The 20634-nt window shown below is 36.1% G+C and overlaps 1 protein-coding gene across 1 annotated transcript in view; it reads right to left on the bottom strand.

Annotated features, from left to right (window-relative positions):
- The window catches only part of PTPN11 (protein tyrosine phosphatase non-receptor type 11), a 45566-nt gene that overhangs the window by 14585 nt on the left and 10347 nt on the right, over window positions 1-20634 (bottom strand). The window contains exons 2-14 of the mRNA XM_072415926.1: window positions 19757-19879; window positions 18902-19096; window positions 17393-17585; window positions 15894-16010; window positions 15686-15799; window positions 11425-11521; window positions 10329-10408; window positions 10057-10215; window positions 8317-8448; window positions 7987-8141; window positions 6489-6556; window positions 5047-5198; window positions 4036-4160 (exon numbers count right to left, since the gene is read on the bottom strand). Coding sequence (XP_072272027.1) covers window positions 4036-4160; window positions 5047-5198; window positions 6489-6556; window positions 7987-8141; window positions 8317-8448; window positions 10057-10215; window positions 10329-10408; window positions 11425-11521; window positions 15686-15799; window positions 15894-16010; window positions 17393-17585; window positions 18902-19096; window positions 19757-19879 — 1710 coding nt within the window. The remainder of the gene's footprint in view (window positions 1-4035; window positions 4161-5046; window positions 5199-6488; window positions 6557-7986; window positions 8142-8316; window positions 8449-10056; window positions 10216-10328; window positions 10409-11424; window positions 11522-15685; window positions 15800-15893; window positions 16011-17392; window positions 17586-18901; window positions 19097-19756; window positions 19880-20634) is intronic.

Genomic DNA, 20634 nt, shown 5'->3' with positions numbered 1-20634 from the left:
TCTGAGTTAATTGTGGTAATGTACAGAACCAAAATTAGAAAAAAGTTGTCTCTGTCCAAATATTTATGGACCTAACTGTATGACTATGGTAAAATCTATGCATAAAATTTGTAGCTTTCTGCAGTGAAACTTCAAAATTAAACTGGTAAGAGAGAGATGACAAGACTATGCCCTGCTTCAGACTTGCAGCTACCAGTGTTCCGAGTTTTTCATGCACAGACAGGTAACAGAATAAACATAATGCATACATATATTTCAATTTTTATTCCAGCTTTAGCAAATTCATATGATATACGTCATCCTTTCCACTTGCTCAACAATGCCATATATTTAACCTGCCTTCAATGCAATCACCAACCCAAAAATAAAGCATCAAGGATGTCATAGTGTAACATGACAGCACAGGGGATTCTTATCTTACTGTTTTCAGCTAGCTACATCCATTCATTTCATTGTCCCTGTACCTGGTGAAAACAGCATTTTTCACAGTGGTTCTTGCTGTTTATAAAATACACAGTACATTTACATACCGGAAGTAAGTCTAAGCGATAGAATCTAATACAAAATAAAAAGTGCATTGCACAACTAAATATGTCCTCTTCAGGATATATTTGAGAAATATAAATATTGTTCCCATTAATGAGTTCCTGGATTTGGGATTAGGTGAAGGCTAAAGCTGGCCATACACTTATGGATTCTTTACTAAATGTGCAAACATGTTTGTATAATGCAGGATATCAATGGTTTACCGAGATTACTGCTGTGCACTACTCAATAATAATTTTAATGCCACCACTGCTACGTCTCAATGCAGTACAAAGCTATGTGACCGTAGGTCACTCACCATTCTCCCCCAGCTTGACTGACAAAAGAAAAGCAAATCCTGAACCATGTTCTATTGCTGTTTTGATTAAAGGTTGTTTGAAAGTGTCCCTGTTACTCAGTTTTTTAATAAATAGAATACAGGTACACATACAATACAGCACAGATGGGAAAAGTGAGCATTAAAGGATATGTAGACCTGTATACATATGTGATATCAATAAGAAATAGAGACATCACAAGCAGGATGTCTAAAAGTTGGAAATCATATCAGTATCTAAAGTCACAATGTGTACATCTCAGTGAAAAGATGCAGGACAGTGGTCCCCTCAAAAAAGAAATGTAGAACCCAGTCCTTACAATAATCTGGATAACCAATTAAATATATATTTCCAATAACCCACTATTTCATTTTAACAGTTAGGAGCTCTCACAGGAAAGCAGGACAATTGTGTTGGATCTGAACCATAAAGAAGCTGAGTAGGTGAATTCCCTCTTTTTCATATAAAGAGCTACCTGTTTGAGTGTTCAAAAGTAAAACTGGAAAGAAACAAAAGAGAGAGGTTCAAGCTCAAAAATTTTAAATGAAAATGTTAATTACGTATTGATACAATTTGTCTTGATACATGATTACATTACATACATAGCTTATCATATGCCTAGCCTAGTTACAAGGTCACATGACTGGGATATATATGCTAGACAAGTCAATTCTAACCTATTCTAAGTTGGTTATATAACCATATTCGTCTTATGTGTTTCGCCTTACTGGGCTTCTTCAGCGGAGTTTTAGTGTAAGAACTGTACGGTTTTTAGATGGTCCATAGTAATTGATTGCAATAATCACCTTAGTCTAGTGACGTGAAAAAAGTATTTTCAGCAATAATTGAATGCAGTTAGATGTGGTTGAATGTATAAAAATAAAGGTGAAGCCAATTAGCCCTGTTATAGATTATATTCAGGGAGTGATGTTCATTCGTATTGAGTAAAGTAGTGCTGTGGCTGTATAGTAGTGCTTAAAAACCTAGTCAAAGGGAGCTTTGGTCCAGCGTTAGAAGAGAGCTTGGCTTGGTTGCTTGTATTGGAAAAGAGTTCAGTCCTGCCACATGTGCTGAAAACATCATTCAGTCTTGCTGTTTATCTCTTTTCAATTTTACTTAGGACCTGAACCATTGATATGCGCAAGTAAAGAGATATGCGGTTCAGTAGTCAACACCCCCCCCAACATAAAAAACATTAACTTGTAACACTGTTTTTGACTGGTTCAGACCTGCCTAAATATAAAGGAGTGGTTACACATCTGTACCTTCTTAAAATAATACATTTATGGTTGTTAGCGTGAGAATACTGTAAACATACAGATTTATTTAATGAAATGCACATGTTCACCTAGCAAAGTGCATTTTTACTTAGCTTAGTGATGCAGGTGAAGTTGAAGGTGCTGACTTAAATCATTCAATCATGTGCATGCAAAAATCCTATTTTTTTTATTATTTTGCATATGATTGGATATGCTTTGCAAATATGTTTTTACTAACCTTTACCTCACATATATACATGCTCTAATAAAGCAGTTCCAGTGTGCTTTTTACTTACATTATGTGGCTATTTTAGGACCACAGCAGTGACCCTCATTAATTGTAGCCTTAGAATTCAATAACTATGACATACAACCAAGCTTATGCAGGGTGAAAGAGTTAAAGGTAGACAACCCTTTTATGTAGGTAAAAATTTAGTTTGTTTTTTATTTTTAAAGGGTGGAGCACTGACCCCAATAGCGATTGAGAATGAATGGGAGTGCAAAGCCTTCAGAATACCTAGGTCACGTATCCCAGGAGGCAGAAGGAGCCTTTTTGCGCTAACAGAAAAATTTGCCAATCTCCCACATGCGCAGTGGGATCGGCAAAGTTGTTTTTCAGCCTAAGATAGATGAAGAACCAGGAGGAAGAGGAGAAGATGGCAGTGCCCTGAGCGCTGGCTCTGGGACGGATGCTGGGAAGACGCAGGACCCCTGCGGGATTGAAGGTAGATGTATTTTTTTTTGGCAGTTTTGAGTTTAGTTCCTCTTTAAACTGTTGCAAGCGACATCAAAATATAGAAAGCAAGTACAATTGCTGGAATCCCCAGAGGCAGAACAGGCAATGCTGTTGCCAGTTAGTGTTGGAGGTTTTAGGCCAGCACATTCCCTTGATAATACTAGGAAATCATTTTACTGCAAGGCACATCTATAGCATATTCAATAACAAGAAGCTCTCCAGTGATTGTACCTTATAGCAATTTAAATAGATTGCCTGTACAAATATGAAAATGTTTGTAATGCAATCTTTATGGCAAGTAAAAAAACAAGTTTTAAGGTAGCATTGTCTGAATCTTTTTAGGTAACTGACCTTCACAAATAGTTAGGAAGCAACCCCATCATCAGCAACCTCTATTTAATGTACAGCGCTGCATTTTATTCTGCCTAATCAACTCCTGTTTAATATTAATATTATTAATAATATTATTAAAAGAAATTGGGCAGCCTGTATGGATGCCTCAGTTGTAATGCAGCATGTCACAAATGAAGAAAAACAAAATGTCCCAACACATCCATAGAATAGAACATGGAAAGCTGCTTGTGTTATATTGTTATACTACAATATATCCCAATGATCCCTGAAGAATGGGGAGACAAGCCTTAAAAAGCAGCTGTAGACGGCACTGAACACACACACACACACTTTTCTATTTTTCTAACCATTAATATTCAAACTTTTTTGTTTTGTTCATTTTTTTTTTTTTGGTGCTGGTCACATTAAAAACAAATTGGACAAAGTTTGCACTTATGGTAACTTTGCAATGCTTTTTATTTTTAACCAACACTGATTTAAAGTGTTTTGTTTTTTTTGTTGGTTTTGCATACGTTGTTGTTACTTTGTTAAACAAAAACCTTACCATTAGATAAGATGCAAGGTACATTGTACAATTGTAAAAATTTCTCTGGTATATAGAGGGTGTACAGTTGTGATGGATTGACTTTGAATTTTTGTTTAGCCTCACTATCCTATTCAGCCTATATTTTGAGTGGTTCACCTTGATTCTCATTTTAAACTAACTTTAAAACTGTCTAAAATAAAAAACATATCAGAAAACACATAGGAATTTTGTTTCCTTCAGATGCAGACTGCACAAGGCACAACCGAAACTGCTGTTATACAAAATAATTTTACTTACTCTGGAAGTGTAGGTGTTGGAAATGGTGTGGGGGTACAGGGAGGAAGAGGGCTCTGGTCTCCCCCTGTCTGTTCAGAAAGAGAATATTTGATATTTGTGTATTCATGTCCTTTCCTCTTGCTTTTCTGCAAAGAGAAAAATAATGCATAAAGTGGTAAACTCAAAGCAAGTCTTTACACGTGGGAAGAGATCACATATAACATGTTTAACTGAAAACTAAGCCCTAGGTCTAAAGACAGGATATAGAGTATCAGTGTAGCAACAAGCCTGGTTTTACATAATGATCAAGTTTGTTTACACAAAGAAGCTTCATTATTGTGAGAAATAAAAAGGGATTTTGGCTGCCACTTGCTGCTGTGCAGACTGGACATTCCTCCCTACTGTGCTGGGTGACTGGTGATTTTGTCTGACCTCAAGTGGTTCTAATCACATAGTGTTAGTGTCACCAAGTTAGGGCTGTCTGTAGCATAACGATCCTAGCTTCGGAATAGGTTTACGCCACCTGTCTGCACCCTACTTCTAAATCAGGATACTAAATTGTAAGGTATCAGCGTAATTAAAAATATCATATTCTGCCTACCATGCTCTGCGTTTATACTGTACATCAAACCTGTGATCAGTGTCCAGCTGCAATTAGCTACTTAAGATTGCATAAGATAGGCAAGAGGATATTTTCCAGCACAGTACACCTGCTAAATGTGCCAGTAATGTTTCAGCACAGAGATGAACGGAAAGTAATCTGTTCCCCAAATCACTATTCACAGGCTTTTCTTATTGCAAGCCTGAGGGAGGACGTTGTACAGAGTAGAAGATGATGTTATACAAACTCGACAGAGGGAGAGAGAGAGATTTCAAACTATCGAGAAAAGGGACACCCATCACCATGATTGGCTTTATCTGCCTGTCACTGTAAAAATGTCCTAAGCCAGTCCCTTCACATATAAAGATTTATATAAAAAGTTAAAACAGATCCTTAAAATCTATTATACCACACAATACAAGCTTACTTACCTGTTCCTCTTCAATCCTGCGCTGCAGAGTTTCTATGTAATGCTGCACAGCCATGTATATGAACCTGTACTGTGCTTCGGTCTGAACCATTCCTGATCTCTGAGATCTTACCATCTGAATAGTCTTGGGTACATCAATATCACAGTCAACACCTAAGTTATTAAATATACAAAATAATAAAAATTACAAAAACAAATATGTTTAGCAAAAGGTTATAATCTCAGGGCATTATTCAATTATTACTCAGCAATACCTAATCCAAATTTAACTTGGAAAAAGTACATAGACTAGGTGTTTCTCAATATTCAATAAACAAACGTACACTAAGAATATTGAACAATGCTACACATAAAGCAACAATATAATTGTTTGTAAATCTTGACATGCTACTTACTGCGAATGTGATCTTTTAGAGGTCACATGTCTACTGGCTATGCCTGCGTGGTTGTGTGCATCACTGTTAGATGTTCAACTACATATGTACAGGTGATAGAGGGACACCAGAGTGGATCCATCAGGATAGATCAACCAAGCATTAACATGGATCATCATCTTTTCATGTTGTTGGATGAATTTCAATAAATTATTATCTAACAATATACCCAAAAATCATTGGTTTTGAACGACAATCTAGTGTATGTATGTAGTGTAGCCTAATTTGATCTGGTGTATTTGTTCCAGGTCAATGACCCAGGAGTTAGTTAAGCCACCTGCATTTTCAAAAGCATGTCGGCAACAGCAGCCTACATTGTTCTCGCAGTACAGGTGATCTTTAAAATATTTATATATTTATAGACACATCAACTACTTATAAGGATAATACAATAATAAGGATAACACAAACCACAAAGACAATAATAGGGAGGGGAGGACTACCTATATATAGTCCGCTTCTTCAGATGAAAAATGACCATGCCAGGCCACATGCCATGCCAGATGACCATGCAGAAGTCACCATATACAGGATAATGTATACTCTACGTTGTTTTTTCACTCTAAAAAAGTGTTTGATCAGCTAGGTTATATGGAAATGGTTACTTTTTTTTACCATAAGTATTGTGTTCAAGCCCATTTCTATTAAATTAGCATCCATCTCTGTAAAGTAGAGACTGATACATGTTGTTTGGTATCCAAATTATTTAAAGTTATTAGACTTGAGCATCATTGTGGACTTGGAGTGACATACAGCAAGATATCAATTTACAAGAAAAGTCATTTTTTAACAAACATTGTGGTGGCACATATAGATACACAACATTATATATATATATACACACATACACACACCCACATTTTTTTCACTGTCAAAGGGATAAATGATTAATGAAATCAGCTTGGTAAGGCAGTCGTGAACATATCATAAAATATCCCCTTATCTCCAAAGCCATATGCTCAACTTCCCTTACCTGGTGACAAGTGACAATGTTACATATTACACCTACCTTTTTCTCGGATGACATCAATGAGAATATCAATCACAATAAAAGTGCCTGTGCGTCCTATTCCTGCACTGTTAATAAAAACAAAAAACAGCAGTGTGGTGAGCAAAATTCCAAAGTGTAGTTCCAAATCAGACTTTATTGTGCAGACTGAAAATCAACACATTCTATCTGGCAGCACATAAATACCTGTTTACGTTATTGAACAGAAGCCAAAACAACAGACTGCCACTTTCTCAATAAGAAATAAATTAAATGTTGGCTAGTCTGCTAGCTGAAAACACCCCTGGGCAAAGACAGAAAGACCAAAACATTCAGCTCTAGCTGTAGGTATACAAACACCTAGATTTCATTCACTTTCACAATATATGTAGATAAAGAGTCGCAGCAGCCTGAATACAGGATCTTGGTTTTGTTGTTGCAGTAAACCAGTACTTCCAGGTACAAATAGATGCCAAGTAACATTAAATATTAAAGACAACTAAAAAATGCAAATAGATATTTTATATATATTTTATATATATTTATATTTTAGATATTTATATATCAACCAACCCCCTAATCAAATCAATAAATAGACAGCTAATAGAAAAACAAACAAAAAACTGAGTGAACTATACTATCACAGCTAATATGCAGCAATTTGGGGTGGTTGTGAAATAGTTTATTGTTCTGCCCTCAACAGAACAATCGAGCTAGTTTCTGATGCAAGTAATGGGCACATACGGGGCCACCTTACTGTTGTCTACACCAATACCTTAGAATGGGTAGATACCCTGTAAAAGCTGAAGTGAGCATTTTCTCCAGTCTATTTGAAGTGTGCTGCCTAAAAGCAGTGAATCACTAAAACATGTGAATCCACTATAATGTCTCTTGTTCAGAACAAGCTCCACTGTGAATGTCTGAAACTTACATTTAGTCTGCTATGGAGGAGTTGATATATTGACAGTGACAAATCAACGTTTGCTAACTTTTGCTTTTGAAAGTCAAAGGCCAATTTGTAGTTTGCAGTACTTATTATTAACCTGAATTACAAACAACATTGAATATTCCATGTAATTTTCTATTCAGACAGACACACCAGTAATTGAACCCTGGGTAAGTTTTCTGAAAACACAAGAAATTTTCTTAATCAAAGCAAATGCAGACTATTTTCTGTCACATAAAGAAAGCAAGAACCATTACATTATCAATTCTAGAAAGTTCCTCACAACTACCATTCAGATTTAAACCTGTCAGAGACGCAGCAATCGGTAAGCATATGAGGAAAGTAGCACAGCACATGTTTTACAAAATATTCTTCTGGTCAAACATGTAATGGGTTGGGTATAAGTGGCTGCAATTGTTTAAGTTGGCTTATCTCAGTGTACACTTTTACACTTTAGTACAGCTATATGGTTTGTAAAACAAAAGAGGATGCTTGAATGTGTTTAACTACTGACCCCACAGCTTCCAATCTATTTTGATCCTAGATTTATATGGTCTGCAAAATTTATTTTACCTGCAGTGAACGACAACAGGTCCAGGTTCTTGTATACTATCCTGCTTATGGTGAACTTCTTCTAAAAAGTCCAAGACACCACCAGGGTCAGTAGGTACTCCATGATCTGGCCAAGCTTTGAAATGATACTGCCACACAGTCCTTTCAGTGTTTGCCTTATTGAATAAAAAAGGGAAAAAAAGTATTATCTCCAAATAACTGAAAAATCTACGGGGGGAAGCTGAATGAAAAAGAACACATTTCATATCCAGTAAAATTGTACAAAGGGTGCTACTCATTGCTTAAGGCGCAATTCTCAAAAAAGCCAAGAAAAGAAAAAAAACCACTTACTTGTCCTACTTTTGAAAGTTTGAGTTCTCTTAATATATAGTCATGAGATGGCGTTTCTTTGACATTTCTCACTCTCATAACTCCATATTCCTTGAGGGCACACTCTTCTGGCCAGTATTTAACACATTTACTCTGGGGGGAAAAAATATAGTTACTGTCAGAATAGGTGCCGAATTCTGTAGTCAAGCAATCCAAAAAGCAAGCCACACTCAGAACGCCTGTTTATCCTTTGTGTGGTTTTTAGCAAACACGAAGATTTGTATTCTGGTTTCTCTAAAACTGTTAAGGTTCAGCAATTTTCTTCATCTCTACATATATTACAAAGCTATATGATCCCATATGACTCTTTGATTTATACTTCATAAAGTAAAATAGACAAATAACTTGAAAATCATACTAAAAGAGGAGAACATTATTGAGGGCGAGGGGGAAACACAAGCTACAGCAAAAGAAATGTCATCCTCAAACAAGAGAGTGAGTCAACCCACTACTCCAAGGAATTGGGCTTTAATAAAAATATAAAATAAACAAAAGTTGCATCCACACAGCTGAGGTACATTTAGGCTTCTTGAACAATGATATGCCATTATCTATAACACATTGTAATCAATGGCAATAACATTGCAGCATTATTGCTAGTCTGTGCGTGCATGTCCAATTGATGACTATGAAGGAATAGCTTCAGTCTTAGTAAGAATCTGACAAAATCTTATAAAAATATATAATATATATTATGATAAAATCTGATAAAAGGCCATAAAAGAAACAGAATGTGAACATACTACAAAATACTTTTGACCAAACGTTACCATACCCTTGTCAAGGTAGTGGAAAGCTACAAATCAAATGGCTTATAAGAACTAAGCACTATCAATGCATAATAATTAGCTAAGTTTACTTTCAGTTTGGGGACGTTTTTCTTTGCTTCCATTCCCGAAGACACAACAGAAAGTGAAGGAAAAAATTACAAATTGAGGAGAAGGCTGTTAGCCATTACGAGAACAGGTGTCTGCACTAGAAGAATAACCTTCTTGCTTTAGTAACAGTTATAAAATTTTGGATTTACCATCACTGACCATTACTCAACAGTAGTCACCAGGAGAAAACTAGAAGATGAGTTTACTTAGCCGCAACACAGATGGTAATAAACACCAGCAGAGGTTTGAATATCTTCAATACTCTATCCAAAACTAAAAGTTTACCTATACGTGGAATGAAAAATCACATTTGAGTCCCAAGCACATATCATATACACTAAGTAAACACCATGGGCTCTATTTATAGAACAGGAAATCAGTGGGAATGCCCTGGTGGGAATTAATTACTGGAAGATTCCCACAAGGGAACGTTTGAGAGATTGTCTGGTTCCCCGTTTTATAAATAGAACACCATGACTGCTTGTTACTACACTTGCAAAACTGCAGAAGGTCAACTTGGGAATTTGACTTTCTTTATAAACCACTGTAAAACTTTAGCAGGTTCCCCAATTTTTTCAATAGGCTTTACAGGTAAAAGATGCAACACTGCATATTCTTCCTGAAATGGATTTCTTCTAAGTCATTTGCTATCTGCTAGCAATTGTTTTTTATCCTGGAGCAGATCTATTCCAGGTTTGCTGGATCACCCAACTTCACTGATGAAAGTGTAAAGACCTGTTCCTTTTTGAAACTAACAAATGAGTGTTCAATAGATAACAGTATCTCAGGAGCTACATATAACAAAATCACATTTAAAACACACCTTGCCACGTTCAACTTCCTTTGTAGTCATGACGATAACCCTGGAGTTTTCCTGGAAAACCATTCTCCAGAAATCATTCACTGTATTCTGCAAGCAGCCCTGAGTAGCAATATAACGTTTCTTGGGTTTTAAATTGTTGCATTTTGTTTCAAATTCAGGCTGTAAAAATAAATCCAGTAAATAGATTAAAAAAATTAAAACACATAAATCTACAAGTAGTACTTTGTTTTAATAAAAGAATGGATGTTAATGTACTTGAAATTTTATCTTACCATTATAGTATTTGCGTTAATGTAATCAGAGACTTGCTCATTAGGATCTCCATCATGAAGAACAACCCTTGTGTGATCAACTGTATTGAAAGAGAATTAGTTACAGTACAGAACAATTTTATCACTGCTGACAACAGTGGAATTAGATCTATATAAATATTTTAGGACCTGCAAAATCTCTGATTTTGTATATCAACCTCAGGTGTCCTGTACTTTTAAACAAAAGAAAAATAAGTAGACTGCTACTATGCTATATGAAAATACTAACTGCTAGACTGTCTGTTACTTCAGTAACTGAACCCAAAAACGTTTCACATACCAAATAAAAGCAGAGGAATGTCATAAGTGTCTGCATAGGCATGACAGCCAGCCAACTAGAATTTACAGATGGATATGTCAGCAATCTTTGTAATTCACGCATGTATACATTTTGCTAAGTTCTATTTATATCATAGGGATGCAAAGTGTTCTCTGTGTCAGCTTTCTTTTTAAGCCAAGTTCATCAACATCAAAAAGGTACACATTTTGTAAAGCTCTGTTCTAAGACCCTTCTAAGGTACAAGGAGGCTAGAAATTACAAATACTATGTGTCAAGGATCACAAACAAAACTAACACTATAATTTTAGTAGCCAAGCTCTTTGTGTGCCTGAAGGTATTTCAGCCCTCCCATGTCAGTGAATAGACTTTACAGGCAAATAATCCTGCACCCACTGGACACAGGAGAATTGTAGGAAAAAATTTCCTACAACTCTACCCTACAAATATGCTTTAAGATCATTTAACAGTGCTCTTACTAGATAGTGGAACCATGGGAGAAAAATTGACGCTTAGAAGTATTTATAAGCAATACTGTACATTTTTGCTAGATAGACAAGACTTCTTTACAAATTGTGACCCTGTCAAGCCTGATATAGATGTTTTTTTCTTGTGCTGAAAATGCATTATCTGGGGCTAAATGCACAGTGCCTACCATACTAACAGTACAGCCATTAATCAGAAAGTTGACAATTTCCCTTTAATATTTAAAACAGTCTGGGAATGTAAAAATCACTCACTAGGACTATAGCCTTTTTTTTCTTACAACTCTGTACTCACAGGGTAAAATATTCTTGTATCTGTTTTTGTTCTTGTTTTCTGCTCTCTGTCCCTCTTTGCGGCTGTACAGTAGTTTGCATTCTTGTTGCTGCAATGTCTAAATGGAATGAAGGGGAAAAAAAAGGATGTTAAAGAACCCATTTCACAAGAAATTTTTATCTTTGTCATTTAAAGCAGATGTTTTGTGCTCTCTCTTCACCTGCTGCAGCACCATCTCCCAGACTGGGAAATTACCTGTCAGTCAAAGCCACAATGAGGTCGGCTGTCAACGCCTTCCTAAAATATACATCCCTTGTGTGGATGACACTGCACTGCTTTAAACATGGGCTTGCAGCGGTGGAAATAACCTCAGCGCTTCATTACCAGTGGAAGATAAACTCAGGGCTGTTCATGCACACAAACAGAAACATTTCTATATTTATAAATGACTGCAAACATTTTCTGTGAAGTCTGCAGCAATGTGCCACACTAAGACATTGAAATAAATTATTTAGGAAGTCTGTGAGATCTAATTAATTGGAGAAATAGAAGACAAGCTAAATATTTCACTCTGAAAAAGTACATGGGAAAAAAGGCCTTCCAAACAAACTTTCCCCAGTTATGAATTGATGGATGAACAAGAAATCTGACAGTATGAGGTCTCCTAAAACTAACAGACAAGAACCTGTTTGTATGACGGGTATTTTTAGGGTTTTCTATCCATTATCTGCTGGAAAATTGCATAAGGCATTATAATAGGTTTCATACTGTATTTGTCAATTCACCAGACAATTGGAGCATGGAAGCCCAACATTATGTGCTCATGGCAAGATAATAAATTCTGTTATAGTAGACCCATTAGAACAGAATTATTGCTTCTACAAATGGTAATTGCTTCTACACAGTTATACAGGTATTTAAACATGGGTTATATGGGATTCTTACAGAATTCCATTATTTTTTTTGTTATACTAATAAAAATAAATATAAATAAATATATACCGGTATATATATTTAAAAATGCATACATACATACATACGATTGTAAGTTTTACAAAAAAAAATTTCTTTCTCATGGGACACAGTCTTAAAAGTTCCAGAAATTCAACTAAGGTGAGGACAATTACCTGGCCCAAGCACCCACAGAGCAAACCACGTGAACAATCAGCCAGCTGGAAAAGGTGAACAAAACTCCATATACCAATAAAAGACTAGGTAGGAGGAACACCAAAAAGTAACCACATTTGAAGAGTAGAAAAAAAAGTACTAGAACAAAAAGGAAGCCCATCCTCCTAAGACACCAGCAAAAAAACTTGTGCTGGTAGAAGAAGGGGGTAGCATGTATAATATATATCTAAAAGATAATTATATATATATTTATCAAGATTTCTTTGTATTGGACTCAATACAGTTATTTTGTATTGAATCCAATACAAAGTTATTTGAATTTCCCGCCTGCACCGACACATGCACAGACGTCGCCAGGAAACCCCCGGAAATCGACTCTGCATTCACCGGTTAAAGATCAGAGACCAGCAGGTCCAAGGAACAATGTAAGTGGGTTTTTTTAATCTTTTTAAGGACCCCGAGTGTGATTACCGCTAGGGGGGTTAATATATACTAGTGTCCTCCAAGGCTGGAGAGGATACACTTGCATTAGTCAAGCTGGGTGATCCAGCAAACCTGGATCTACTGATGAAAGTGTGTCTTCCACAGCCTTGAAGAGCTTTAAAAAAACAGGCCCAATGAATGAGAAACAAGAGTAGATTGTGTAAGCCCAAAGTAGATATATGCATATGTGAGGTCAAAGATATTACTGGTACAGCTCAATGAATTATCTAATATCCTTCTCTAAAAACGTGATTGATTACACAGATTCTTTGAAATCTAACTAGTTGTTCAAATTAAAAACTGCATTTGTGCAAAAACCCTTTTCTAATATGGAAGTCATTATCTGACATCACCACAATATACAATGAAAGGAGGAGGAAAAGAGAAGAGAGGACAAAGCCATGAGTGAAAAACTAACCCACATCCCATGATTCAAAAGCTTGTAGAACCACCTTTAGCAGTAAAGTAATCATTTTCTGTAGATTTGTATTAGAAGAATTTTGGCCCACAATTCTTTACAACATTGATTCCATTACAGGCATTAACTTATGCACAGCTCTCTGAAGGTCTCACCACTGCATTTCAGTCATGTTGAAGTCTGTACTGTAGTCTGTACAGGGCCATTGCATCATCTTGATTCTTTTCTGCTATTCTGGTGTACTTTGGATCATTGTCCTCTTACATGACCCAATTTTGGCTAAGCTTTAGTTGTCACACAGATAGGCCTCACATTTGGTATGGGGGCTGCAAAACATGCCAAATCATCACCCCTCCACCACCCTTATATAAAGGTTATAAAGGTGTTTGTGCCAATATGCTACATATGGTTTTTGCAAAACATCTCCACTTTGGTCCCACCTGTCCAAAGGGGGTTGTTCTAGAAGTCTTGTGGTTGTTTGTGTAACTGTGAACACCTAAGCTGTGTGGTCATGTTCTTTTAAGAAAGAAAAGGTCTTCTCAAGGCAACCCTTCCAAACAAGCCATACATATTTAGTAAGAATGTAAAATATGAAACCTAGCTCCTGGGGGTTTTCTTGCAATTTCTCTGGGGAATTGCATGGTCTGACCTTGGGTGAATTTGCTAGGATGTACACTCCTGGTTAGATTGGCAACTGTATTAAATGATTTCCACTTAACATGTTACTCTAAAATGATAAACTCCAAATTGTTTGGAAATATAACACACCCAGGACTGATAAACAGGAAAAATTGCTGATGTCTTTCTCCCTAGCATTATGTTAATATACACCTGAATGCTCCAAACCATCAAACTGCCAAAACTTCTGCTTTTACTGAGTTGAACACACTTGCTGACAATCAATCAAGTGAAGTTTATTAGCAGCACCTGGATGTTACTTAACTCCTAATTCCTATGTAGGTGGAAAATGTTTTTTTTTCCACGCTTTGTTAAGTAGTGACACTATGTAAAAAGGTGTGTTTTTTTGTTTATCTGAGGTTGTATTTACCTAATTTTGAGACCTGCTAATGACCCTATATGCATTTCTTACAATTATTTAGGTATACAACAGTACCAAAAATCTGACAATGTAATAGCAAAGAATAGGTGTTAAAAATACTGGCATAACCACAAAGGACTGGTCTTTTTGCATCCCATAGATCTTTTTATGCAGCAATATGCTCTGTCTAATACACTGCAGTGTTAGACACCACCATACCAGCAGTGCAGAGACAGAATACTGCAATGCACAAAGCATGAAACGTCTCAGATTAAACAATAGTCAAAAAGTACCCCCAACCCAAAAGAATTTAGAAACCTGACTAAATGTTTGGAAACATGCACCCGTTTACATTCTCTTTTATGGTAATTATAGTGCACAAAATACTAGCTTCAAAGTCCAAATGATTGCTTTCATTTCACTACACAGTATTTTACTGCCCACAGCTTAGATGCTGTAGTCAAATGTCTGTATTTAGAAACGCACGGCAGATGTTCTCTAATGCAAGTAAAAGTTGATGTTGACAGGATAATAAAAAGGACTACAGGACTGTCTCCTTATATCATTAAATGCTTAAATAACCACATCAATTTTAGTATACACATTGCTTATCTGCATAGTTTACTGCAGCCTTCTTTTATAGCCTGAAAGGAAAGGTTAGCTTTTAGAAAGGAAGCCAAGAGACAGTCGATCCCATCACCTTGGTTCAATTTCAATGGTCCTTTTAAACTGTTTATTTCCAAAAAAAAAAAGAAAAAATTACACTGGAGCTATCTGGTAGTTCCCCTCTTGAATAAACATGCATGCTGGCTCAGTGGTTAGCACTCGGAATCTCAGCCAGGACACTATCTGCATGAAGTTTGCAGGTTCTCCCCGTGTTAGTGCGAGTTTCCTCTGGGAACTCCGGTTTCCTCCCACATTCCAAATACATGCAGTTAGTTTGATTAGGTTCCCTCAAAATTGACCTTAGACAGTGTTAATGTCATATAATTATGGTAGGGACATTAGATTGTGAGCCCCATTGAAGGACAGCTAGTGACATGACTTAAGTCTTTGTAAAGCACTGCCTAATATGTTGGGGATGTATAATACTGGCTAATAAAAATAATGTTTTTGTGTTCCCAGACAAATTTGAAAGGATCTGTCTAAAGATCTTAGCATCTGGATCGCATTTACCATCACTTAAAATGTATGATTAGTTTATATATACATACCTCAAACTCTTCCCAAAAGCCCTGCTTAAATTTATCAGCCGTTTCTGCAGGTTTACTCAATTCCTTTACTCGACTTTCAATTTCTGCTGCATTAATACGAGTTGTATTCAGAGGCTGGAAAGAAAAAAAAATATTTAGAAAAGCAAGCTCTTTTCACAGCAGATAACCGTTTCATAGGTGTAGTTGGGAGAACATGTGAACTGCTTACTTGTTTGAGTTGCAGTACCGTCCCAAGTGTTTCCACCATGGGGTTTTTCTTATAATGCTCCACAAGGTCTGTTAGAGAGTCAAACTTCTCTCCTCCTCCAACATCATATTTCATATCCTGAAAAAGACCACAAATACTGTATATACTCCAATATAAACCAATATGAATATAAAAAGATGGTACCTGCTTTTACCAGGGAAAAAAAACAGTATTCCAGAGAAACGTCAACATGTAACCAATGGGTCATGAAGGCAGAATGTTGGCCTATGCTATCATAGTTGCACTCTAGTACTTGAGAAAGACGCTGAGGTTTTCTTACTTTTGTAGATGGCTATTTAGGTACTGATAAATGTATCACACATGTCATTATTATACACCATCTTTATGTGCTATATGAAGTGTTAACCTCATCCTTTTACCAGTTTTTCCTGTAAACTGACATCATCCAACATTTAAGCTTGATCTTCTATTTACCTGTAGGTTTGTGATGTTTAAAAAGGAAAATACCTAACATCATTTGGTTTTACATCACAATACTATCACTGAATTATTAGTGTTGATTAGGGATTGTCACCAGGTAATGAGTAGTCACATTTTTTTTAGTCCATGCTCCAAGCTTTATAAAACTGAGACCATTTGCTGTGCTTTTTTCACACATGACATTACACTTTGTATTTTTGTTTCAGTAACACATTTTTTTAATTGTATAATCAGTGTTTACCAGCCTAAAAAAATCTTCATAGTCTCTATTAACTTGTTTTGGACATTTGAAATTTTGTACCGAGCATCACAGGGATTTTTTTATTAAACATAGTGCTAAGATCACATTATGTCTGTGCCGAATACAGCTGTATGTTTAAGAGACAACTCACGAGACTAAGGCTTTTTTTTTTTTCAGGACTGACCAGCTATGAAATATGATAACAAGAAATAGTTGTACACGGCATGAAAACACAACGTACAATACAAAAAGCTGACAATTTTTTTCCTAAAGTGTATGGAAACTTTGTGGTATATCTGTTCAACAAGTGCAAGAAAATACCTGTTATCCCTGCTACAAATTCAGTGAGCTTGTTGTTTCTTGTGCCTGTCATAATAAAATCTCAAGCACGGTTATCAATTGTGCCCAGTTCACTTCTGGACTAAAGAACATCTACCCCAATTTTATGCTGAGGGCAAAAGGTGGTGTTCTGGAACTCTACAAAACTTAATGTACTATGGTCACGTCACTGCTCTTCCACTGATACAGCACATTATGTCACACTAGAACATGTGATAATTTTTGTTTTTGCCCAGTCCAACTGCTAATTTATGGGTGCCCTTAAAAATAACACATTTATTGAAGGGGGACTATAAAGATTTAGGCTTACTGTACACATAACTATATTTTCTGAAATAAAATTCCCCACACCTCCAACAATTCATGTTACAAATCAGTACAACAAAATATATAAAAGACAGATCAATAAAAAAGTGAAGTGTTTTTCAAGACATATTACCTGACACCGTATCATGACATGTGTTACTTTAGACTTGCCATCATTGCTCTCACCCTTGTCATCACCAGTGCGAACAGACAGCACAAAATCTCCAGGGTGGCTCTGGCTCTCACGAACCAGAAAGCTCCCATGTTTACCTTTCTCCGTTAACAACTTCTCAGCTTCCTTCCCAGAGAGATGACCATGAAACCACCTAATCCCCAAGCAAAAACAGAATAATAGTTCACAAATATTAGTCATCAAATATTGAAATCAGTACACAATATTAATACAACTGAGCAAAAATAAAAGAGCAACTAAAAGTATTCGGTGCTACAGATTTTAAGACGGTGAAAAAGACTTCCCTTCCCCCTCCTGCCTTCTCTATTCTAGGCATACTTAATACCGCAATCCCCTGGAAGACTTGGTCTAGGTGCTGCAGTCTATGCTGGGCAGCTCTCTGCTATGTGGCCTTACAAGCCAGTAAGGCCACATAGTATTGCAAAGATGCATGCTATTCTCTGTAGACCATAATGGAAAAGCCATCAATCTGCAGTACTGTACGTAAACTTTTCACATATGACAAAAGCTATATCTGTGTAGTAGTGTGTGTCCACCAGGTCACCACCTTTTTGTAGGATGCATTACCAGGACTGGATGGCCCAGTGATTTGTGTAAAGTACAAAAACCATAAATAGTATTCGGGAAGATGTCTGAAGTATAGGTATTAATACCTATCATTGTTTACAGCAAATGATAGCCACAAATCCTGACTTCTGTACTTTTTCTTGGGTCAGAGGCTTAGAAAGTTCTGAAGAAATACATGAGTTTTATAAACACCCAGCTAGTATTTTCATGAAGAAATCACAAATAGTCTGTTTACTCAGATTTCATGATTGCAAGGTAAATATGATGTCCAGGTATTTCTTTGCAGAAACATGAATGCTTTGTTGGAGAGCACACTCTCTGCTTCTAACATTTCTAATCAAAATCAAACTACTATGTATAGTATGTGAAGAACTAAGTTACCAAGCAGGCAGGATTCAGTTCCAATTGCGGCCATTATTAGGACCTCATACGCTTAGTTTGCAACTCTTATCAAAGGAAAATGCAACTGAAGCTTCTAGAACACACAAACACACCACTCTTAGGCAGACAGAAAAAAAGTTGGAGATTACAATAGAATGACCTAAAGGTCTTTATGATAGAGGAAATCAGGGTCCACTAGCCTCTATAAATAACTGGCTTCTTAAAAGATAATTTATAGATGTAGAGGGAAACATATAGGGGGCAGGAGTGTAATGGCTCCCTAAAATAATCAAAATGATTTGAGCCTTTCAAACTTTATTTCTGGTGCAAAAGCAATTTGTTTAGTGCTGTATAATACACATTTATTCACTTCCCAAAAATAAAGCAAAAGGTGTAACTTTCAGCGGTCTGTTCTGATGTACCCATAAAAGACAGCAATAACATTTTAGCCAATAAAAGGAAAAATTAAGAATTGTTATTTTGAAGAAATAAATTGCTCACCTCTCTGATGTAGGATCGGCACAGTTTAATGGGTACTTTAACTCAATAACATCTCCATTTTTTTCCTTTAACTGTCCATGATGTTCCATGTAATACTGAACCAATTCAGCCAGTGTAGCAAACTTTTCACCACCATACAAGTCATAGTAATCACCGGTGTTCTGGATTTTAATATGTGTAACTGCTCCATTCCTCCTGCAATGATAAAAACTTAAGAGTTAGCCCATCAGTAAAGACAATAAATAAAAAATGTTCGGTTGTTGAGCACCCAGTGGGACTTTGTCAAAAACTGATACAGTATCACTAAACAAAATATTGCAAAACTCAAGTGTATTGATATTATACAACTAATTTTAATATGCAAAATATATCATCAAGCTGGTATGGATTTTCACAGTTTGTCTTTTTTATGTGTCTACTGTTGTGCCAAAAAAAGAGCAGCAGTATACTTACCAATCATGAATATTAAACACATAAATAAGTAAATAAGTTCAATGGTAATTCAAAAACCAGCTGTAGGATAAAACCTTTCCTTTAACCTGGATGCGTACATGTTAATATAATAGAAGGTGGGCACCTAGGGGAAATTTCTAATGTAAATATCAACCGTCAAAAACTGTACACCAATATAATCCTCAATGCAGTTTTCACCACTGACTTCAATGATCTGCACTAAACAATTTCTATACAAGGCTATACCACATCCAGCAAGTTACCTAAACTGTTTGTATTTACACAATACATTTAAAAGTAAATCATCAAATTACAGAGCTGTATCAATTTGTATCTTAATGAGCAAAGTCAGAATTACAAAACCGATTTGTATAATAAACAGACTGGAAAAGAGCCCCTTACCTTACTGAGAGTGTGAAATCACCAGGATTACTCTTGCTGGGACGTGCCAAGAAACTACCATCCACTCCGCGGGTCAAAAGAAGATTTTCTGCTTCAACACCTGTGATATTTGGGTGGAACCATCTGTAATTGAAAGAAATACAAAAGCGTGAACCAAGGTATTATTTTTCAGACATTCCAATATATTTTATGCAGCTTCATAACCAAGCACATTACTACAATCTGAGTAAAGCAGAACATTTGTATGGGTTCCGCTGTTGTGCTAAAATGGCTTACTCTGACTGTACTGTACACTTTAAGCTTCTCACAAGGTGCAAAAGAAGTTGCAGCAAATCAGAGCTTTACACACCTTTCATTCATTGCATTTCAAAGTATTAGCAGTTGAAACTTCAGTCTTTAAGTACTGGGACCTCCCTTGGGACTCCCCTCCCTCCAACTAGCTTTTTAGATATTTATAATTGATCAATAAGTATGCGATACAGGAAATTGTAATGCTGACACAGGAAATGTTATCTTGTTGGAATTGCACTGTAGTAGTGATGTGTGAACTATAAAATTACAAACCTTTACAGATAAAACTTTCACAAACATTCACATTGATAATTCATATTGTTTTCACCCCAAACTATATAGTCCTGCTTACCAAGGCAAAAATATCTGTAGATAGAAGCCATAATTAAACTGTCACAAATACAAAAACAAACAGAAATCTATCTGGTTGCAAATAATTTCTAGACTACCCATATTCCTTGTAATTTGACTGCAGAGAAAGCTGAATAAGAAGGGTTGATGATTCTTCCCCTATGCATATATATAAATATGTAATATATATAAAATATATAATAATATATATATATATATATATATATATATATATA

Source organism: Pyxicephalus adspersus, chromosome 6 (genome assembly GCF_032062135.1).
Source record: "Pyxicephalus adspersus chromosome 6, UCB_Pads_2.0, whole genome shotgun sequence".
NCBI lineage: Eukaryota > Metazoa > Chordata > Amphibia > Anura > Pyxicephalidae > Pyxicephalus > Pyxicephalus adspersus.
Note: the sequence above shows the minus strand (reverse complement) of the source record. Positions and strands in the feature narration are given on the sequence as shown.